The sequence below is a fragment of the Cherax quadricarinatus genome, chromosome 44 (assembly GCF_038502225.1).
Source record: "Cherax quadricarinatus isolate ZL_2023a chromosome 44, ASM3850222v1, whole genome shotgun sequence".
Lineage (NCBI taxonomy): Eukaryota > Metazoa > Arthropoda > Malacostraca > Decapoda > Parastacidae > Cherax > Cherax quadricarinatus.
This window is the reverse complement of record NC_091335.1, coordinates 2,977,789-3,002,060: the sequence shown is the minus strand read 5'-3', so window position 1 is coordinate 3,002,060 and position 24,272 is coordinate 2,977,789. Positions and strand designations below refer to the sequence as shown.

Sequence of the window (24,272 nt, the reverse complement as noted above, 5' to 3'; positions counted from 1 at the left end):
TACTTAACTCTGTTTGCTATTACTCTGTATGTTGTATGTAGGGGTCACAAGATGCTGAGGTCATTGTCACACTTCAGTATGTCTATGTACCATTTAGTACAATGATTATTGTGTGTCCTAGGCCACATCATTAGTTTTGTATTTTAGCTGCTACACAAATAAATGCTAGTTACATAAATGCAAAAATATGCATAATGGAGAGTATAAATACCTGGAGACAGTTCCAAGGGTCAGCACCCCCATGGCCCAATCTGTGACCAGGCCTCATGGTGGACCAGGGCCTGATCAACCAGGCTGTTACTGCTACCCGCACGCAGTCCAACGTACGACCCACAGCCCGGCTGGTCAGGCACTGACTTGAGGTGCCTCTCCAGTGCCTGCTTGAAGACACCCAGGGGTCTATTGGTAATCCCCCTTATGTATGCTGGGAGGCAGTTGAACAGTCTTGGGCCCCTAACGTGCTAGTAGCACCCCTGCTTTTCATTGGGGGGACGTTGCATTGTCTGCCGAGTCTTTTGCTTTCGTAGGGAGTGTTTTTCATGTGCAAGTTTGGTACTAATCCCTCTAGGACTTTCCAAGTGTATACAATCATGTATCTCTCTCACCTGCACTATAGGGAGTACAGTTTTAGGAACTTCAAGCGATCCCAGTAATTGAGGTGCTTTATCACAGTTACGCATGCTGTGAAGGTTCTCTGTGTATTTTCTAGGTCAGCAATTTCATCTTCCTTGAAAGGTGCCGTTAGTGTGCAGTAATATTCCAGCCTAGATAGAATAAGCGAACTGAAGAGTGTCATCATGGGCTTGGCATCCCTGGTTTTGAAGGTTCTCATTATCCATCCTGCCATTTTTCTAGCAGATGCGATTGATGCAATGTTATGGTCCTTGAAGGTGAGATCCTCTGACATGATCACTCCCAGGTCTTTTACATTAGTTTTTTGCTCTATTGTGTGGTTAAAACTTGTTTTATACTCTGATGAAGTTTTAATTTCCTCACGTTTTCCATATTGGAATAATTGAAATTTCTCATCATTAAACTTCACATCGTTTTCTGAAACCCATTTAAAGATTTGGTTGATGTCCACCTGGAGTCTTGCAGTGTCTTCAATGGAGGACACTGTCACGCAAATTCAGGTGTCATCTGCAAAGGCAGACACGGCGCTGTGGCTTATATCCCTGGCTATGTCGGATATGAAGATGAGGAACAAGATGGGGAGGGAAGAGTACTGTCTTGTGGAACAGAGCTTTTCACCATAGCCACCTCAAACTTGACTCTATTGACTACTACTCAGTGTTCTATTTGTTAGGAAATTGTAGATCCATCTACCAACTTTTCCTGTTATTCCTTTATCATGCATTTTGTGTGCTATTACACCATGGTTACACTGATCAAAGGCTTTTGCAACGTCTGTGTATATCTGCATTCTGCTTATGTTCTAAAGCATCCAGGACCTTGTCATAGTGGTCCGGTAGTTGGGACAGACAGGAATGTCCTACTCTAAACCCGTGCTGCCCTGAGTTGTGTAACTGGGTATCTAGATGGGTGGTGATCTTGCTTCTCAGAACCCTTTCAAAGATTTTTATGACATGGGTCTGTAGTTCTTTGCTATTGCTTTACGGCCCCCTTTGTGAAGTGGGGATATGTCTGTTATTTTTAGTAACTGTGGGACAACCCCAGTGCCCATGCTCCCTCTCCATTGGATGTTAAGAGCACGTGATAGGGGCTTCTTGCAGTTCTTGATGAACATGGAGTTCCACGAGTCTGGGCCTGGGGGCAGAGTGCAGAGTGCAGTATTGCCTTTTCGATGTCATTTGTGTCAGGATAATATCAGATAGGTGTGTGTCTACCAAATTCTGCCTCATAAAAAAATTCATTTAGGTCTTCGACTCTCAGTCTGGTTAGCTGCTCGCTAAAAACCGAGTCATATTGGACTCGAGTAGCTCACTCATTTCCTTGCTGTCATCTGTGCAGATTCCACCCCATTTAAGTAGGGGCCCAATACTGGATGTTGCTCTCGATTTGGCGTAAGAAAAGAAATAATTTGCGTGTCTTTCAATTTCATTTATGGCTTTTAGTTCTTCCCGCATTTCTTGAATAAACAGAATAGAATGGGATTCGAGCCATGGTCCTGAATGGTAGCAGGGCCAGCGCTCAACCACTAGGCTACGAGACTTGTAATATATAAGTTTCACAGTTAGCACTTTTGTGTCATCTGTGTCAGAGGCCGCCCTCTATCACCCAACTGTTTTTCCCACAGCTCCAGTAGCCTTATAGATCTATTCTCAGACCCCCAAAGCCATATTTGAATTCGAGATAAGTCGTTGATTATGACTTATCTCAAACTCAATAGAGTATTTGGATGATGTATCAGAAAGACAACATTGTGCTGGTATGACAGCAGGATTAGTAGGATTAGTCTGTCCAAAATACCCTGGCATGATAGTGGCTTTCTTTGTACTTAGCAAACCAGAATTGTAATTACATAGTGTAACCTTTACAAAGAAATCAAATCTTTATTCTTTTATCCTTTGGAGTGGGACCCTGTGTTACAAGTATCATCCAGAGCCGGTACCTCCAGCTATCATACATCATATGGGCCACTCTCATATATCAAAAAATCAGGAGAAATTGAAGCTGAAAACTGAGCTGAGACACCATCTGCCATCTCTATACAGGCAAAAAGAAAGCTCTCAGGTGGGACCTACCCACGCAGTTTACCGCTTCATAATAATAATAATAATAATAATTGTAATAAATAACAAAAAGGCACAATACCGTGACTGGAACAATACACAAATAACCCGCACATAAAAGAGAGAAGCTTACGACGACGTTTCGGTCCAAGTCGGACCGAAACGTCGTCGTAAGCTTCTCTCTTTTATGTGCGGGTTATTTGTGTAATAATTGTAATAATAATTTTAATAATGTTCACACATGCAAGCGTCAGAACGAGGGAGCTACAACCACAAAAGTCAAGCTGCCTGCACCTCCATGAGTTATATATATATATGTATTGCAGAATTAAAAACAAAACGAATTTGAATGATGGTGCCAACAAATAAATCTCCACTTGATACTCTTCCCTTCAAGGTGTCTTGATACAGGCTTTTGATCCAAGGAAATGGAACTATCTTCCCCTTCCTTGAATTGAACCAGATTACCTCTCGTTTCTCCCCAGGCACTGTATGACCCCTACGACTTTAGCGCTCCCCCAGGAATAGTAGTTAATAGCACTAGCATAATACGTAGTGTTTAAGACATTCCTCCTCATTGTGGAATATTCTCAAGTGTATTACGTCAGCAACACTGGGATAGTAGTGTTGAGATATTCTTCTTCAGTGCGAAATATTCTCAAGTGAAGTCGTTGTAAAGGCTGTTCACACACTTCTTGTATAGCTTCCACTGTAGTGTAGTTGAGTGCTCGACGCCAGGCAAATATGGTGGCTTTAGAGTTACGGAAGGTGCTGTAGGCATTATCATACCTAAGTTTGGGACCACTAGTGTGTTCTCTGATGAACACTGACACATACTTGTTGTATGAGACACCCAGGAAATTGAAGATCTCCCGCGCCTTCACTTCCGGTCTCAGACCCAGGTCTTCATAACGCACCATTAAGTATCTGTCAAGAAAAATTTGTCTTAGTAAAACCAACCAATAATAAGTGTCTACATAACTAATATAACTGTCTACACAACTTGTATAACAGTGTCTACACAACTAATATTAGTGTCTACACAGATCTATAATTTCCTAACAAACAGAACACAAAGAGCAGTGGTAAACAGAGTAAAGTCTGAGGCAGCTACGGTGAAAAGCTCGTTCCACAAGGCACAGTACTCGCTCCCATACTGTTTCTCATCCTCATATCTGACAGACAGGGATGCAAGCCACAACACCGTGTCAGATGACACCCGAATTTGCATGACAGTGTCCTCCATTGAAGACACTGCAAGACTCCAGGTGGACATCAACCAAATCTTTCAATGAGCCGCAGAAAACAATATGAAGTTCAATGATGAGAAATTTCAATTACTCCGATACAGAAAACGTGAGAAAAATAAAACTATATCGGAATTATATTATTATTATTATAATCAAGGGGGAAGCGCTAAACCCGGAGGATTATACAGCGCCTGGGGGGGGGGAATGTGGGTGCTCTGGTGGCCTGGTGGTTAACGCTCTCGTTTCCCACCGCGAGGGTCTGGGTTCGATTCCCAGCCAGAGTAGAAACATTGGACGTGTTTCTTTCCACCTGTTATCCATGTTCCCCATCAGTAAAATGGGTACCTGGGTGTTAGTCGACTGGTGTGGGTCGCATCCTGGGACACTGACCTAATTTGCCCGAAATGCAGAGCATAACAAGGGAGTTTCTATATAGTAGTATGTCATTGTTGTCAGCTAGGACTGTATACCTTGTACATGTACTTGTAGTAAATAAAGATATTATTATTATTATTATTATAAAACAAATTTCAACCACACAATCGAGCGAAAAACTAATGTAAAACGCCTGGGAGTGATAATGTCAGAGGATCTCACTTTTAGAGACCACAACATTGTATCAATCGCATCTGCTAGAAAAATGACAGGATGGATAATGAGAATCTTCAAAACTAGGGATGCCAAGCCCATGATGACATTCTTCAGGTCGCTTGTTCTATCTAGGCTGGAATATTACTGCACACTAATGGCACCTTTCAAAGCAGGTGCAACTGCTTACCTAGAAAATGTACATTATAATAAAAAAAGAAGCGCTAAGCCACAAGGACTATACAGCGCTGCAGGGCAGGAAGGAAGCGAGGGCATCAGGTGGCAAAAGGGAGATGGATGAGTAATAGGTTACGGATAACAGCGGGGCAGTGGATGGTGAAAGGGTAAAGGGCAGCAAGAGACTGAACGAGAAAGGGCTGAGGGGAGTGCGAAAAGTATCATCAGAGTTTGTGGAGTAAATCAGTCGTTGTCAAGAAGTCAATGAGAGAGTCAGGATTAAAGGAGGGTCCATCAGCAAGAAGGGAAGGTAAAGAGAGAGTAGTAGAACGAAGACGATGTTGGAGGTAAATTCTGCGTGCTCGTTGATAGAGAGGGCAGTCTAACAGAATGTGGCTAATCGATACTGGAACTTGACACTGCTCACAGAGAGGAACAAGGTGCCTCTCCATGAGATACCCATGAGTAAGACGAGTGTGACCAATGCGAAGGCGGGAGAGAGTGGTCTCCCAACCTTGGCACTGATGACAAGAAGACGGCCAGTAACCTATGCTCGGTTTAATAGAATGAAGTTTGTTACCGAGCAGAGTTGACCAACATTGTTGCCAACGGGTGCGAAGGTGGGCAGCTATTGCAGCAAAATAGTCCAGAAATGGAACACCTCGATAGGAAATTGGTAGGTCATGTACTGCTGACTGCGCAGCAGTGTCTGCCTGTTCATTGCCCTGTACGTCGACATGACCAGGGACCCAACAAAAAACAATATCTTTATGTTTGGTAGAGATACGGCGTAGCCAAAGTTGGATACGGAGAACTAGGGGATGAGATGTATCAAATTTTCGTATAGCCTGTAGAGTACTAAGGGAGTCTGAGACTACTACAAATGATGACACAGGCATAGATGCGATACGAATAAGTGCTGCAAGAATGGCATACAGTTCAGCAGTAAAAATGCTAGCTGAAGATAGTAAATGTCCCCGCACGACGCTGTCCGGAAACACTGCTGCGAATCCGACGCCGTCTGAAGACTTAGAGCCATCTGTGTACACAGCGGTGGCATGAGAATGGGAGTGGAAGTGATCAAGAAAAAGAGAGCGGGAAGCCACCGTAGGCAGTTGAGCTTTCGAGCAAGGGAGTGAGAAAGAACAGACCCGAACAGCTGGAACTTCCCAGGGGGGTAGGGAAAAGTGAGATGCTACATGAACATATAAAGGTGGTAACTGAAGGGAAGACAAGAGTGAATGTAGGCGAAGAGAAAAGGGACGGAGCAAACAGGGGCGGCGAACGAATAAAGAATGTCTACTAATATCGGTGACCATTCTATAAATGGAAGGATTGTGTAGATAGTGAGAGCATACATAGTAGCGAAGGCAATGGGCATCACGGCGATCAGACAAGGATGGAACATTCGCTTCTGCATAGAGGCTCTCAACAGGGGAAGAGCGAAAAGCACCAAGGCACAAACGTAATCCTTGGTGATGGATAGAGTTAAGGCTAGAGAGAGTAGCAGGAGAGGCCGCGGAATAAATCTGGTCACCATAATCGAGTTTCGATAAAACGAGGGCTGAATGTAGGCGAAGCAGAGTTCGACGATCAGCTCCCCAGGAAAGATGAGCAAGGGTTTTAAGAAGGTTTAGCCGGCTGTGACAAGTTGCCTTCAGAGAGGTTATGTGAGGTTTCCAGGATAACAGACGGTCAAAGAGAAGGCCTAGAAACCTGACTGTATCACGTTCGGGGATACGGGAGCCATAGAGATACAAAGGATGATCGGAGATAACAGAGCGTCTAGAGAAAGTAATTTGGTGAGTTTTGGTACTTGAAAATTTAAACCCATGCGTGGTGGCCCAAGTGGAAACACGGTCGACCGCATGCTGGAGAGAAACTGCAATAAGATGACAGTCAGCGCCTGCACAAGCAATAGCGAAGTCATCAACATAGAGTGATGACCAAATATTGGGTGGAAGAACAGAGGCCAAATCATTTATAGCAAGGAGAAAAAGTGTTGTGCTTAGAACACATCCCTGAGGGACACCTTCAGCTTGGACGAACTCCGGGGAAAGAACATTATTGACTCGAACACGGAAATGTCTGTCAGTTAAAAAGTTCTTAAGGAAGGATGGTAGATTGCCTCGGAGGCCTAAGGAATGGGCCTGGGTCAAAATATTATACCTCCAAGTTGTGTCATATGCCTTCTCAAGGTCAAAAAATATGGCAATAACTGAGTGATTATTCGCAAAGGCATTACAAACATACGTATCCAAGTGTAGTAAGGGGTCTATGGTAGAACGACCCTTACGAAAGCCATATTGATTAGCGGAGAGACTGTTGTGTGTCTCTAAATACCACATTAAACGGCGATTTACCAGACGTTCCATCACTTTGCAAACTGCACTAGTAAGAGCGATGGGGCGATAGTGGGAGGCATCATGTCCTGTAGTACCCGGTTTGCAGAAAGGGAGAACAATGGCAGATTTCCACAGCTGGGGAAGAACTCCTTGTGCCCAAATAAGACTGAAGAGGTGTAAGAGGACTACAAGGGCTGACCGATGTAAATGTTGTAACATACGAATATGAATGTCGTCAGGCCCAGCTGCCGATGATCGGCAAGCTGAGAGCGTTGCCTCCAGTTCTTGAAGTGTAAAAGGCACATTATACTGTTCTTCTCTGAGAGAAGAAAAGTCCAAGGGCACTAACTCTCTGGCAGACTTTGAGGAAAGAAACGAGGGGCATAGATGGAGCCCTCGGGAAATACGGACCAGATGTGTGCCAAGTTCAATGGCAACGTCGAGAGGGTTTGCTACATCAACACCAGCGACCCGTAGAACAGGAGCTGGGTCAGGAGAGTATTTACCACTCAATTTCCTCACTTTTTTCCAGACTGCACTTCATAGAAGAAGCAGAGGTGATGGTGGAAACATAGTCTCGCCAACAAGTGCGTTTAGCTTCACGGATGACACGGCGAGCGATCGCATGCTTCTGCTTAAAATCAAGAAGTCTCTCAGCGGTTCTATTGTACCGGTACCTGCCCCATGCAGCACGTTTCAAACGTACTGCACGAGCACAAGCGGGAGACCACCAAGGCACGCACTTCTGAGAATGCCTGCCTGAGGTTTGGGGTATAGAATGAGAAGCTGCGGTATAAACTGACGTCGAGAAGATGTGTAGGAGCTCATCAATGGAGGATGAAGAAGGAACCTCACTAAAAGCAGTGAGGTGTGAGTAAAGATCCCAATTTGCCCGATCAAATTGCCAGCGAGGGCTACAGAAAGGTGGTGAATAGGAAGGAGAAGTAAGAATGATCGGAAAATGATCGCTGTCATGCAAGTCTGGTAGAACAGACCAGGTGAAGTCTAGTGCAGTGGAGGAAGAGCAGACTGATAGATCGATGCAAGAGAGAGTATGAGTACGAGGATCAAAATGGGTGGGAGTACCCGTATTTAAAACATGGAGGGGGTGAGAGGCGAGAAAAGCCTCCAACTGAATGCCATGTGAGTCACAATGAGATCCCCCCCAGAGGAGATGGTGGGCATTAAAATCACCAAGTAACAGAAGTGGTGGTGGTAAGGATGAAACAAGAAAGGCAAAGTCTGGGATAGAAAATACTCGAGAAGGAGAGAGATATAAAGAACATATTGTAAACCACTTATTCAAGTGGATACGGGCTGCAGTGTAATGCAGCAAGGGATGGACAAATAGTTGACAGTACGGAATATCATTGCGTAGAAGAAGGGCACTTTCATTAAAGGTCCCATCTGAGAAAGGATCCGAAGAATACAATAAATTATAGCCTGAGATAGGTTGGAAAACAGCTGAGTGTAATTTTGGTTCTTGTAAGCAAGCACCAACAGGGAAAAACCTGGAAAGCAACATCTGAAGCTCACCCCGATTACCCCTGAGGCCGCGGATATTCCACTGTAAATAGGCCATGATTGGCGATGAAGAAAATATCAGGAATCTGTAGGTAAAGGCACCTACGGACTAGAGGGGTTAGAAAAGTCAACGTGTGGTGGCATTGGAAGATGTTCAAGTAGCGAAGGAACGGAGCGTTGCGAAGAATGGGGTTGTGAAGATGGAGGAGAGGGAAGAGAAGGAACAGGAAGTGAATCAGTGTCCATTGAAGGTTTAGTCTCTGCAATATATTCTGAAATGGCTTCAAGTGTTTCTGAATTCAAAGATGTATGGGAGACCATATTGGAGATAGAAGGAGGAGGGTGAGTAAAGATTGGGACAGTAATGGACTGTACCAAAGTAGAGGGGGAGGGAAGAGTGTAAGGGACTGGAGATGAAGTGTGGGGGGGGGACAGAAGAGGCAGAAACCTGGGAGGTGGCAGAAGAGGGAGAAACTTGGGAGGGGACGGGGGTGGAAGGCATAGTACGAGGAGGAGGGTGAATCTCCACACTTGTAATAGAGCCAGAGAGAGGGGAAGAACTAGGTACAGAGACTGGAAAGGTAAAGTGTGGAGGTGGAAAAAGGGAAGGAAGGGGCAAAGAAGATTTGAGCAATGTGGATTTTTTGGACTTCTGAGTAGAGGGGCGATTGGTATTAGGTGTCGTACGAGGTCTTGTCGATACTGGGGCTTGTGAGGAAGGATGCGAAGATGTGAGAACAGACTGAGTTGTAGTCGGGACGTCAGAGCCAAGGACAGCAAAAGGATTAGATGCCGTAGTGGCTATGGGAGGGGTAACAATAGAGGAGGCTGCAGAAGATGGGACCCCAGAAGTGGGGGGATGTTTGGAAACACGAGAATAAGAAACACGGGGTAGTCTCCCTTGGAGGCGGAGATGAGTAACTGCCATAGCATAAGGGAGACCTTCTGCCTCTTTGAGGCAACGGATTTCACGTTCATTTAAGTAGACCTGGCAACGGCGGGAGTACGAAGGGTGAGCTTCATTACAATTAAGGCAAGATGGAGGTTGACTGCAAGATGTATTAGAATGGTCGTCGGCACCACAGACTGGGCATTCGGCCATAGATCTGCAATATTTCGCTGGGTGACCAAAACGCCAGCAATTTCTACATTGTTGCAGTGTAGGTATCACCTTTCGAACTTGTAACCGATGTCCCGCGACATATACAGAGGACGGGAGTTCTCGGCTGTCAAAAGTTAAACGAGCCACATTGCAAGGGTAACGTCTCCGCCCCCGGGCAGGAAGGACATAAGTGTCTACTTTGAGGATTGGGAGATCCTGGAGTTCCAGCTGTTCAAAAATGTCATTGCCACATGACTGGAAATTCTGTTGGACTATGGTATGGGGCAGAATGACAGTACCACTACAAGAATTGAGAGAAAGATGTTTTTCAATAGTGATAGGAGTAGTATCGATATTCGAAAGGAGAGAAAGATCATGAGCTTGGGTAGCATTCTGGACAGTGACGATGCGCGTACCGCTCTTGAGAGCGTGAAATGAAATATCTCTGCCAACATGACGCAGGAGCGCTTTGCCAATACTATGGTCAGATAGGTAGGCAGAAGAAGAAGTTGGTCTTAAAGTAAAGAATTTAGTCCATTGTGTGGTCCGAAACTGAGTGTGGAGAGGGAGTGCTTGACGTGTCGGTCTTTTCCGAGTAGAATGGGAAGGTAACGAAGGAGCATCATCAGGATTGACGTTGGCGTTTAGGAGTAGGACCGAAGTTGGTCCGGCGTGAAATGGGCGGGCGATTCGAAAATTGCCGTACCGTAGAGGGAGAAGCCGGAAGCATAGTCAAAGGAGAGCGGAGTTCAGACAAATCGAAGGAGTCAGTCGAAGCCCCGGTACCTGAAGCGGGTGAGGAAACAGCACCAGCAAGAGGTACAGGGGCATCAGGAGTGTCCGAAGAGTGGTCTAAATACAAGGCAGGGTCAGAATGGGGTGCGGTATCAAGAAGGGGCCCGGGGGTAGTGGTTTCATGGACTAGGGCTGCCATGGTTAGGTTACTCCTTTGCTTTTTGTTTTTAAGAAAAAAAAAGAAGAAAAGAAAATAAAAATAAAAAAAGAATAAAAAAAGGGGGGAGCGGGGAGGAATAGTTCCCAGGAGGAATGAAAGGGCCGGAAATCTCCCTCCGCGCCCAAGAGGACCTCAACACCGCTAGTAGCGCAGATGCAGCATGGAACCCGTGCCATACCCTACCCTTCATGCCAGTAAACCAGCAATCCGGGATAGCAACCTCACATCTGCCGAGCTACCTCGGTGGACAAAAGAGAGGGCGGCCGGATATCCGCCACAAAGCATACCTCCTTCGGCCACCACCCCCGGAATCCGAAAGGTGGCTTCCAGAGATACACCCGTCGCCCAAAAGACACCCAAAGCTACTCCGGGATACCAGAGAGGGATCGGGACATCTCCAGGCAATCCAGATTCCACGGCAAACTACGCCACCGCCAAGAACCTCAACGGAATGGGATGGACCCCGGTGTCCTTTCCCCTACCGAGGAACTAGCGCGCCTGTGGGAGAAATCCCAAAGGCCAAAAAGAGGAAGGGCAAAAGGGAGGGGTGAGGAGGAGGAGGAGGAATGGAAAAAGGGGAGGATGGGGAGGATGGGATAGGGGAGGGGAGAATGGGGGGTAATTAGGTTCGGTCTGAGGAAGAAGACCGACAGGGCTAATTCCTAAGACCAAGAGCCTCTTCACCACGCCAAGGAGCCCCCCTTGAAGAGGTAGAAAATGTACAGAGAACCTTCACGGCACACATAACTGCGATAAAACACCTGAATTACTGGGAATGCTTGAAGTTCCTCAACCTGTACTCCCTAGAATGCAGGGGGGAGAGATACATGATTATATACACTTAGAAAATTCTATAGGGATTAGTACCAAACTTGCAAATGAAAATCACTCCCTATGAAAGGAAAAGACTCGGCAGACGATGCAATATTCCCCCAATGAATAGCAGGGGCGCCACTAGCACAATAAGAAACAACAATATGTGTGAGGGGCCCAAGACTGTTCAACTGTCTCCCAGCATAGATAAGGGGGATTACCAATAGACCCCTGACTGTTTTCAAGAAGGCGCTGGACAGGCACCTAAAGTCAGTACCTGACCAGCCGGACTGTGGTTCGTACGTCGGGTTGTGTACGGCCAACAGTAACAGCCTGGTTGGTCAGACTCTGATCCACCTGATCACAGACCGGGCCCCAGGGGTGTTGACCCCCGAAACCCTCTCCATGTATATAACTTATAAAAGTGTCTACACAACTAATATGTCTACCCATCTAAGTGTCTACACATCTAAGTATCCACGTTATGTAGGTAAATACTTATCCTCCTCTAAGGTAACTGATTCTTCCTTTTTGTTAGTTATCCTCGAAAATAACTGATGCCTCTTTAGTTATCCTCTTCCATCTAAGATAAATTATCCTTCTCCATCTCCTCCTCCATCCTTGAGGAAGATGACTGATCCTCAGTCATCTTCCTCTAGGATAACTGATCCTTTCTTATTCTAAGATAAATGATCCTTCTTCAGTGTGTTATCCTCTTCCATCTACGATAACTTATCCTGTGTTATCCTCCTTCATCTAAGATAACTGCTCCTTCCTTCCACGACTCACCATTGTATTGGGAGTTAATAAGTTAACACCGTCAGTACTCTACCTGGGGTTCCTAGATGTTGTTGAAGGGCTCTTGGTCCAACCTTTCCTGGATCAAACCTGATAATCTACCATTCCTCAAGCACAGCATGATCAGTGCGAGTTTTAATTTCAGGTACTTAGCTAAGGAAAAATTGAAGACATACAAACATAGCCTAGTGGTAACACCCTCAGCTCTCAATGGAACCACCCGATTTCAATCTTGGGTAAGTTTCCCTACACCTCTTGCCTCTGTTCATCTAGCAGTAAATAGGTATATGGGTGTCGGTCGATTGTTGTTGGTGGTATCCTGATGGGTGGTAGTATGCTTTAGATCAAGAGTCAGCACACTGTAAGGCACCCATTACATTACTACCAATACATAACTGATAACTGCTACAATGTAAGAGAATAAAGTAATCCAGAAGAAAGAAATATAATTTACCTGTCAGGAAAGTTTTCCTTGACCCACTTGGAGAGTGTGAGGTCTGTTAAAAGATCTTTGCAGACAGTTTCAGGATTGCTACAAGCGTCAGAGAGACACCAGTCAATCTGCATGCGAGAGTGGAGGCAGCCACGGGGGTCTCGCACCAGATGAACCACATAAAGGTTTAAGCTTGGGTCTTGCAGTAGCTCTACCACTGGTGAAAGACCCATCCGCACTGTCTTTACCACATTAAGTGGCATATATCTGCAAACTTTTGATATATAATCTTTGTCGAAGCATAGAGCTCTATTCAACGCACAGGAGTTCCACAGTCGAGTATTGCGCTCCTGGAGGTAGGTAGCTTCGCGCAGATAATTTACATGGGCATCTAGTTGACTGTAGTCACAAGTCAAGATGGCTCTGAGAAGTCTTACCACTTCTTCAACCAAAGGGCCTTCCTCTAAGTGAAGATTTTTTAGAAGACGATGAAGTGGCTCAAAACTAAAGAACGTTCCTGGGTAGGCCTTAATCAGGTCACCTAGATAGGATGAGCCACTCCGCCAAGTGGACAAGATAATTGCTCTTCGCACCTGGGAAGGTTCAACCATTTCCCCGGGAATGAAGTTGATATCTTTTTTAACAGTCATGTATTCTCTTCTAACAATGTGACGGATAATATTTTCTCCTTGTTTCTTAAGGTTGTCATAAGATATGTGAGGCAGTGGAGGAAGTGCCTTCTTGTTCAAGACAATGTTCGTGGCAGAAGAATCCTGGTTTGTCTGTGACACCTTTGACATGAAAGCCTTGCTAGAGTTGCGAGCCTCGCCTGGTAGGGGGACAACCCTGTCAGGGCTAACATGTTGCCCGGTAGTTTCCTGCTGCTGCAGCTTTTGTTGCAGCAGCTGTGTCTGGCGGAGATGATGCTCCTGTAGCTTGTGTTGTTGTTTGAGGAATTCTTTATGTTGTATATCAATTTGATGCAGCCATTGTTTATGCTGGCTACCCTCATCATTTTGTAAATGTTTGTCCTTTATTTTTTGTTGCTTTGGTTTTGACTGTCGTGATGGTTGTTTTTGTTTTTGTTGTGGCTGTTGCTGCTGTGTTTGTTGATGCTTGTCATCAACATGAAGCTGTCGTGGATCATTAGTTGTTACATCCTCCTCATCCTCAATAAGCAGGACACCTTGTCTGGCTAGTTCCTCCCTCTTTTCCTTGGTCAGATGAAAAGGCGTACGTGGTGGTGGTGGTGTTTGTGGTGATGGTGATGTAGAGTGTTGAGGTGGAGGATATTGGTTGCTGGAGTGCAGAGAAGACTGCAGTCCTGGGTGTGAGATGCGGGCTCCCGTCCCTCCAACACTGTCGTCGTTGGCAATCCGTCGACGAAGAAATCCCACCTCAGCCTCTGCTGCAGAGAGATGATACAATTAGGATAAACGATACAATTACGAGGATGGAACAATTCACATTTAACTCGAAGACTAAAGATGAAACTAGACAACGCTTTGGACTATGTGACTTAATAATGATTCAGCCTGGACTCGTATATCATCTAGTTTTATCTTAAAATTGTGGATTAGTTGTGAAATGATAATCAGTGTGAAGACTAAGCTGACACTAGACAACAATGCTGGAGAGAAGGGACAGGTATCACTTGCCTATTTAGTGTTGAGAATAAATCTTCATCATCAGTTACCCTGACTTTACATTTTTTTTTTTTTAGTTATTCCCGAAGTACAAGAATTCATTAGGTATAAAGAATTAGCTCAGTTTGTTCACAATTATTTGTTTTGGTTAATAGTAACCATATATGTGTCGTAAAATGCAAGTGGTCCAAGAAGTTATATTCCACCTGGATCACAGCTGATTACCCTTTATTTCCCAAGCATTGTATCACCCCTGTGTTTTGCATCTCCCTATGAATTTTATTATTAATGTAGCTTTGTGGTAGCGCCTTCTGCTTATAATCAAAGGGCCCGGGTTCAGTTCCGGGCTGGTGGAGACCTGCATAAATCTTCTTGTACCTCTGCATCAAGTAGTAAAAACGTACTTGGTCGTTAGGTATCATTCATGTAACTAGATTATGGTCTACACAACCTTCCTTCTAACTTTTTTCTTGGCAAAAAAAAAAAATTAACATTATAGCTCCTCTCTCTCTTGCCTAATCATTCCACTAGTCATTCCTCTTCCCTATTCCCTCCCCCCCCATCCTACACCACAAACCTCTGATGCTCACTCTAGCTCTATATTCATAAATCCACACACCATATCTCCGCCTGACTGTATGAATAGCGTCATTATATAAAGCGAGGACTAGCTTGTCACTAAGGGTCCTTGGTGTGCGTGATCTGGCCTACACTACCTTAACACGGAACTCAATATATGTGACAAATAATAATTCACTATATCGAGTTTCACATATTTTGAAAATTGTGTTGGCCAGATTATGCTTGGACAACAAAGTCAAGCCTCATCACACTAAAATATTACTAAGTATATTAAGCCAAATTCGTTCGTTAGTGTTAAAGTTATAAACTACAGAAGGTCGTTACGGCTATATTTTACCTGCACACAAACATAACTGATCTCTAAAGCTGGGATCAGTAAAAACTCTATATACAAAGATATCTCTCCGTGTATATTTTGTATTTTTTAGACAGCCTATGTTAGGCTGAGGTAAGATAAGTTGAGTAGGTGGTAGTGGTGGTGGTGGTAATGGCAGTCAGTAAGTGGCCTGGTGGCTAAAGCTCCCGCTTCACACACGGAGGGCTCGGGTTCGATTCCCAGCGGGTGGAAACATTTCGACACGTTCCCTTACACCTGTTGTCCTGTTCACCTAGCAGCAAATAGGTACCTGGGTGTTAGTCGACTGGTGTGGGTCGCACCCTGGGGGACAAGATTAAGGACCCCAATGGAAATAAGTTAGACAATCCTCGATGACGCACTGACTTTCTTGGGTTATCCTAGGTGGCTAACCCTCCGGGGTTAAAAATCCGAACGAAATCTCTTAGTATACAGTACCAGGCAGAAAAGCGGTGGTATTGTTGAGAGGGTTGACAGTGAAGATCAGCAGCACCAGCACGCCAGTGATGGAGAGAGATAACAGCAACCAATGTTTCTTCCTCACACCCGGAACCATCACGACTCCTGCACACAAATAAACAAATAGTAATACTAATAATAATATTTTCACAAACAACCCGCACATATGAGACTGAAACTTATGAGGTTTCGGTCCAACTTGGAGCATAAATTAGTCAGAGAAGCGCGAAGGGAAGGGAGTCAGAATCTGTACGACAAGGGGCTGAGAACGGTAGTAGTAGAATGGTAGTTATTAAAAGTAATAGTAGCATTAGTGATAGAGGTGGCAATAAGAAGGTACTAGTGATAATGAAAAAAATGGAGCAGAGTGGAGTGTTAACGAAGAAATAGTAGTGGTAGTAGTAACTCTGGAGGTACTTTGTATGAACAAGAAAACAGGGAAGCACTGAAGGAAAACTAATGGCCCATGGAGGAAGTAGGACAAAACTCCTGTGGGACAACAACCCCATACGACAGAACTCACCATGGTAAAAGACAGGAAAGGCAATGAAAAATCAGGTAAAGTCACGAGTGTACTGAGGCTTGAAGCATAAACTTGCCCTTTCTTCTCTTAAGTTTAATATTAAAACTGTTATTGTTCCTTCTGACAAAGGCAATTTAGTGGTTATCATTGATCTTGTGGATTACCTTGGAAAAGCTGAACCCTTACTCTATGACTCATACATCTACACTCCTCTCGTCTCCAACTTTTAACCTTAAACTTAGGACTCTAATCTCTTGTTCAACATTTCAGTGTTATCTGCCTCCCTCTACCTTATTTCTTTGGTCTTCCTACAGTTCGAAAATCTAGCATCCCTCTACGTCTCATAATTTCCTCCAGAGATTTTGTCTCTTCTTGCCTCTTGGCTGGCCAAAACTCTCCCTTCTTTTCTTGGAATTTTTTCTCCTGATCACCTCCGTCAATCTCGCTACTTCATCAAATGTATCTGGCCATATCCGACCTGTAAGATCCTAAGTCTTGACGTTGAGTTCCTCTTCACTATTATTATAATCATGGGGGAGCGCTAAACCCGTAGGAATATCCTCTTCACTAATGTTCCTCTTGATGTTCTCAATTTTCTTAAAGAGTGAAGGCAAATGAAGGGTTGCTTCATCTCCCTATACCTACTGATGACTTTTTTGAAGTTATTCGCCTTTGTATGGACACCAACTCTATTTTTTTTTTTTGCCTTTCAAGGTAAGTTTTATTCCCAAACCATTGATGTTGCTATGGGCTTTCCTGTTCTTGCTAACCTTTAAATAGGATATTCGAGATTATTCTGCTTCCTACTACTGGGATGCGCCCTTCCCTCTGGCTTCGCTCTTTGGCCACGTGACTCTAGTCTCTTTCAACCATTTCTCGATGCACTTAATCTTGCTCCTTCCATCAAGTTCAAAGCTGGATGTGAATCTAACTCTCTGCTTTCTTTCCTTGATGCGTATGTCTACTGCTCGGCGACAGGCTTTTTTTTCTACTTATCTCCAGCCAATGCACAGTGGCACTGCACATTCACTACTTTTCTTACCCTGTTCCCTCTGTCAAGAAAAGTGTTCTCTATTTCTCCGTGGTAGTGTTTCAATGTCAGTGTTGTAAGTGTAGGTATTTCAGTTTTGTAAGTGGCGGTGTTTCAGTGTTGTAAGTGGTTTTTCAGGGTTAGTGTTGTAAGTGGTGGTGTGTCGGTGGTGTGACACTGGACAAGGAGAGGACAACATCAAGAGCTGGAACTCTGACTCGACCCCAACAACCACAAGTAGTGAGTGTTTCAGGTTGACAGCGTGTGTCGCGTCGCTGTGATAACATTTTGCTGTTAATCATAATTATCATTATAAAGCTAAGCTGCTGCTACTGCTGTTTAACCCCAAAGCCAAGAAGAAATACCATGGTACACTTTTATGGGCTACGACCTACTGAACAGACCACAAGGGTTCAGTCTGTATTAAAATTAGACCAACTGGTCTGTACCGAGCTACTTAACACCAGGAACCACCAGAAACTGAGACCTGAGTTCAATACCCGGGCTGGCGAGACTCGGGTAATGTTCTTTTATACCCCTGCTACTCCTGCTCACCCGTGACATACCTGTCACCAGTTTAGAAAGTTCTATTCCCAAAGCCTAGCCTAAGTGAAGCCTTCATTGTTGGCTGTTTAGTCAACTAGGCTGTTGGTGTTGGCGGTCCGTAGTCCCACATAACTATCATAACATGCCTCACCTGGCATTATTTCAGGGAATGATCCAGCTTCATCCTGCACATCTCTCTTGTTCCTCCAATACTTGTATCATCTACTGGGAGAAAACTGAGGATTCTTGGCAGTTCTTTGTGCCTTTAGCTCCCATATTTTTCACAGGGTTAATTCTATACTTCCTTTCACATCTCTCACCGCAGTATTCTCTTATTAAAGAGCAGAGATTAGGTACCTGACCTTCAAGTGTTTTCTATGTATAAATTATCAGATATTACCTTTCTCTGCACAAAAGATTGCATTCCAAGTGTATAAGGTTATCTATCTCAGTAGTTTGTTTTATTAACTATGCGGGCAGTAGTTCTCTGCACATTTTCTGTCTCTTGTGTGTTGGCCGACTGTTGTGGGTCACAGCTAGGAAAAAATGACTTCAAAAGTGGCAGAAGTTTCCATATAACCGTAACCCCAATTACTTTTTTAAAGTGCAAAGTCAAAGAAAAAAACTTCTCAAATATCGTTATTTTGCATTCACTGATGACAGCTAAGAAATAAGTGAAATACTCAGAACTATAAAGAGTTCTATATTCAGTGAACAATTAATATTTCTAGTGAATAAACAAAATGAATGCGTCATTAATGAAGCACCATCCTCCGCCAACATTTCTGATATAATCAGAGCCTTTCTTAACTTAGAGGATGCTACTGACAGCCTGATCCAGGCCCACACTCGTGCAACTCCATACTGATGAAAAATTAGACGTCAAACCTCATTGATAACCACGTACACACACTTCCCATGCATGTCTGCTAGACATGTAGTGTTGTTGAGTGTTGAAATGTAAGCCTCTAAGATGGTTACTCCTTGTAGTGTTGTTGTTGAATGTAATAATCTACAAGATAAGCCAAATCTTATAACATTCTACACGTTCATTAAGAGGCACTAAGTTCCCCTGTCTTCTAATAACTATTTTTCAGCTATAATCTACCTTGTCCATAATTACTATAGCATTTGTTTTGTCTCTTTCGTAAGGTGAAGTCCAGGATCTTTCCTTAATTCATGGTATAACTTAACTAATCTTTGAGGACAATTGTTGTCGAGGTGTGAGTGAAGCTCTGACCTCTACAACACAATCGTCATTAAAGTTATACCATGAATTAAGGAAAGATCCTGGACTTCACCTTCCGAAAGAGACAAAACAAATGCCATAGTAATTATGGACAAGGTAGATTATAATAAAGTTGGTAGAATTACCGACAATATGTAAAGTAAAAGGACACAAGTGCAACTAATGTGACATTTATTGTGGCAACGTTTTGCTCTCCAGAAGCTTTATCAAGCCATTTCAAACAATACCCTCTGTGTCCATGTATTGTTTGAAATGGCTTGATAAAGCTCCTGGAGAGCGAAACGTTGCCACAATAAATGTCGCATTAGTTGCACTTGTGTCCTTTTACTTTACAAAGGTAGATTATAGTTGAAAAATTATGTTATTAGAAGACTGGAAAACTTAGTACTTTTTAATGATTCTGAAAAAAAACAAAGGGTTGGTGCCCATATTTCCTGTTCAGTTAAATTAATCTGATTCTCTATAATATTTACTTTATTCCTGTTATATCTACTTTTATTATAAGTGAGTTTCAGACAGTTGAGTTACTTAGCCGTTTCAACCTTTAAAACTTAAATAACAAGATATTACAAGGACATTAATGGAAATAAATTACTGATTTTCTTGTTATCCTGGTTGGTAATTTACACTATATATGATAAATGTATTTATGTTGGTTTAGAAAGACACGTAAGCAAACACTATAACATATTTATTAGAAAACGTTTTCTAATAAATATGTTATAGTGTTTGCTTACGTGTCTTTCTAAACCAACTTGTCGGTATTTATTACCAAGGTTTATACCATGTATTTATGTGTACCTGTTTAATATATTTATTATGGAGCCCATAGTGATCGTGTGGGCGGTAGTCAAGAGTACAGAGGTACATAATGGGTCCAGGGACCGGGCCACATAATGGGTCCAGGGACTGGGCCACATAATGGGTCCAGGGACCGGGCCACATAATGGGTCCAGGGACTGGGCCACATAATGGGTCCAGGGACTGGGCCACATAATGGGTCCAGGGACTGGGCCACATAATGGGTCCAGGGACTGGGCCACATAATGGGTCCAGGGACTGGGCCACATAATGGGTCCAGGGACTGGGCCACATAATGGGTCCAGGGACTGGGCCACAAAGTTTTGATAGCTGAATAAGGTACAAAGGCAATAAAGTCACAAGTTAGAAAGGTAATGAATCAAGTAAATGTGTCTAAATAAACTTACGTTAACTTTATTTATCTGTCAGTTATCATCCTTAACAGTTTGTCAAATTTAAGAAGAAACATATGTAATGAAGACTCAACGTTCTCGTTCATAGTAATGAAATTAGAAGTTGTTAATCATGACAGACAAATGAGAAAATAAGAGAGATGGCGGCTGAGACATACCTATCATGGCGGCTAAGATGGCAACCCACATCACTGGTATACCACTTAACATTAAGTCGTGTTGCCGTCTGGGTCGGCAAGTTATTTTTGTTGCTGTATTTAGGAGATCTTTTTCACTTTATGACCTATTTATATTTCTATAATTTATTCTGTATACACTGCTATAATGCTGCTATATTACATCTCTCAATATAAACTGTGAACCTCTCATAACCTGCTTAGGCATAACCTTGTATTCTCAATATTAAAGTTAAAACACGATTATTTTTTTATGTATAAACCTTTATATATACTTATCGTAGATTAATTTTGTTTTTGTTTTGTTTTACGTTCTGGTGTTCATATAGCAACACTAAGGGAAAACACCATAACTGTCCGGGGCCCAAGACTGTTCAACAGCCTCCCATCAAGCATTAGGGGAATTGCCAATAAACCCCTGGCTGCCTTCAAGAGAGCTGGACAGATACCTAAAGTCAGAGCCGGATCAGCCGGGCTGTGGCTCGTACGTTGGACTGCGTGGGGCCAGCAGTAACAGCCTGGTTGATCAGGCCCTGATCCATCGGGAGGCCTGGTCATGGACCGGGCCGCGGGGGCGTTGATCCCCGGAATAACCTCCAGGTACAATAAGTTAGTTTTGTTGTTGTAAACAAAAACAGTGACGCAAGTGAGGCTTGTCTTGAACAGAGTAATAAATTACTAAGTGACCAGGCCTCGTGGTGGATCAGGACCTGATCAACCAGGCTGTTACTGCTGACCGCACGTAAACGGACGTACGAACCACAGCCCGGCTGGTCAGGTACTGACTTTAGCCAGAGGTCTTTAAGATAGTCAGGGGTCTATTGGTAATCCCCCTTATGTATGCTGGGAGGCAGTTGAACAGTCTTGGGCCCCTGACATTTACTGTGCTGTCTCTTAGCGTACTCTTGGGGCCCCTGCTTTTCACTAGTGGAGTGTAATTACATCTCCTGCCCCGTCTTTTGCTTTAGTAAGGAGTGATTTTCGTGTGCAAATTTGGGAGTAGTCCCTCTAGGATTTTCCGAGTGTATATTATCACGCATCTTTCTCCCCTGCGTTCCAGGGAGTACAAACTATGGCATTTGAGGAGGGAGTAGATCATGGTAATGAATATATTATTGTGTATATGGACTTCAGTAAGGCTTTTGATAGAGTCCCACATCAGAGACTATTGAGGAAAATTAAGACACATGGAATAGAAGGAGAGTTTTTTTCCTGGATAGAGGCATGGTTGACAGGCAGCAGAGAGTTTGCATAAATGTGGAGAAATCAGAGTGGGGAAGCGTCACGAGCGGTGTTCCACAGGGGTCAGTGTTAGGACCCTTGTTGTTCACAATCTACATAAACGACATAGATGAGGGAATAGCGACAAAGCAAGTTTGCCGATGGCACCAAAATAGGCCGTCGAATTCATTCTGACGAGGACATTAGAGCACTCCAGGATGATTTGAATAGACTGATGCAGTGGTCAGAGAAGTGGCAGATGCAGTTTAATATAGACAAATGCAAAGTTCTAAACATTGTACAGGAAAATAACCATGCCACATATAAACTAAATAATGTAGATCCTAATATTACTGATTGCGAAAAGGATTCGAGAGTTTTGTTTAGCAGTAATCTAAAACCAAGACAACAGTGCATAAGTGTTCGCAATAAAGCTAACAGACTCCTTGGCTTCATATCAAGAAGCATAAATAATAGGAGTCCTCAGGTTGTTCTTCAACTCTATATATCCTTGGTTAGGCCTCATTTAGATTATGCTGCACAGTTCTGGTCACCGTATTACAGAATGGATATAAATGCTCTGGAAAACGTACAGAGGAGGATGACAAAGTTGATCCCATGTATCAGAAATCTTCCCTATGAGGATAGACTGAGGGCCCTGAATCTGCACTCTCTCGAAAGGCGTAAAATTAGGGGGGATATAACCGAGGTGTATAAATGGAGAACAGGAATAAATAAAGGGGATGTAAACAGCGAGCTACAAATATCAATCCAAGACAGGACTCGCAACAATTGGCTTTAAGTTGGAAAAAATCAGATTCAGGAAGGATATAAAAAAGCACTGGTTTGGTAACAGTTGTGGATGAGTGGAACAAACTCCCGAGTACCGTCATAGAAGCTAAAATATCGTGTAGTTATAAAAATAGGTTAGATAACTACATGAATGGGTGTGAGTTGGACCTGACTAGCTTGTGCTACTAGGTCTGATGCCGTGCTCATTAAATATTATAATAAAAAAAAAGAAGCGCTGACCTGACTAGGTTGGGTCATTGGCTTAAGCCGGTAGGAGACCTGGATCTGCCTCGCATGGGCCAGTAGGCCTGTTGCAGAGTTCCTTCTTTCTTATATTCTTAAATCAACCGTTCCCGGTAATTTAGGAGCTTTATCGTATTTATATGTGCCGTGAAAGTTCTCTGTATATTCTCCAGGTTTGCAATGTGGCCAGCCTTGAAGGGGCAGTTAGTGTACAGCAGTATTCCAATCTAGAGAGAACAAGCGATTTGAAGAGGATCATCAAGGGCTTGGCGTTCCTAGTTTTGAAGCTTCTCATTATCCAGCCTATCATTTTCCTAGATGTGGTAGATACATTGTTGTGCTTTGAAAGCAAGATTCTCTGACATTATCACTCCCAGGTCCTTCACATTAGTTTTACGCTCTACTGTGTGGCTGTAATTTGTTTTATACTCCGATACGGTTTTAATTTTCTCGATTTTTCCATAGCAGAGAAATTGAAACTTGTCTTCACTGAACTTTATATTATTTTCTGCGGTCCATTTAAAGATTTAGTTGATGTCCGCTTGGAGACTTGCGGTGTCTTTGATGGAGACACTGTCATGAAAATTCGGGTGTCATCCGCAAACTGTCATGCAAATTCGGGTGTCATCCGCAAAGGAGGACACGTTGCTGTGACTCACATCTTTGTTCATGTCATAGTTCAGGTCATGTCATAGTTCAGGTCATGTCATAGTTCAGGTCATGCAACAACTGTCCACAAGATTGTCTACCCTCTGTGGAGTCCTAGTGCTACAAAATGCAAAAGCGAAAAAGAAACTAAAAACCAACCTTAGAATATAGTGTGTGTATATATATATATATATATATATATATATATATATATATATATATATATATATATATATATATATATATATATATATATATATATATATATCCTACTATGACCTTGACTCGTCACTGCAGATGAAATGATGCGAGCAGCAGATCCTGTACCTATTCAGGATGGATAAGTTCCTGTTGCAGTAACGGGCGCATGAAGGACGTTGTTTGTTGCAGCGATCAACATATCACTCTTGCGACATGTTCTTATCGTCGACAACTACCGCCCATATATTGTAATAAAAGGGTCATCTCTGCCTTGACGCCAGGTTCCAGCTCCCGGAAACAGCGAAGGAGTTCACCGTTAGTAGTTAATGCTGAGGTTTCACGCATCACTACTGGCGTCTGAGGCACTCACTGCTGACGTCTGAGGCACTCACTGCTGGCGTCTGAGGCACTCACTGCTGGCGTCTGAGGCACTCACTGCTGGCGTCTGAGGCACTCACTGCTGGCGTCTGAGGCACTCACTGCTGTGTCAAGGTGGTCAACAATAATGGCTAAGTCATCTTAGTCACCTCATGCCAGACATATTTGTGCTACATCAGAGCTGGAAAAGCCACCTACGTCATTTACAGTCCATACAAAGTATTTAAAATACGGGGAAGGCCTCAAAGCCCTAAATATATAGTCTCTGGAGTGGAAGATATAGAGATATATGATAACATATACGAGGAAACCGGTTAGCCGGACTTGAGTC

General features: G+C 43.5%; 1 protein-coding gene across 3 annotated transcripts in view; it reads right to left on the bottom strand.

Moving 5' to 3' along the window:
- Positions 1–2,858: 2,858 nt before the first annotated feature.
- The window catches only part of LOC128697584 (uncharacterized), a 117,669-nt gene continuing 96,255 nt past the window's right edge, over positions 2,859–24,272 (bottom strand). For all 3 annotated transcript variants that reach the window (XM_053789407.2, XM_070093961.1, XM_053789406.2), the window contains exons 2-4: positions 15,700–15,825; positions 12,700–14,086; positions 2,859–3,620 (exon numbers count right to left, since the gene is read on the bottom strand). In XM_053789407.2, the coding sequence (XP_053645382.1) occupies positions 3,293–3,620; positions 12,700–14,086; positions 15,700–15,817 (1,833 nt within the window). In that variant the 5' untranslated portion in view covers positions 15,818–15,825 and the 3' untranslated portion in view covers positions 2,859–3,292. The remainder of the gene's footprint in view (positions 3,621–12,699; positions 14,087–15,699; positions 15,826–24,272) is intronic.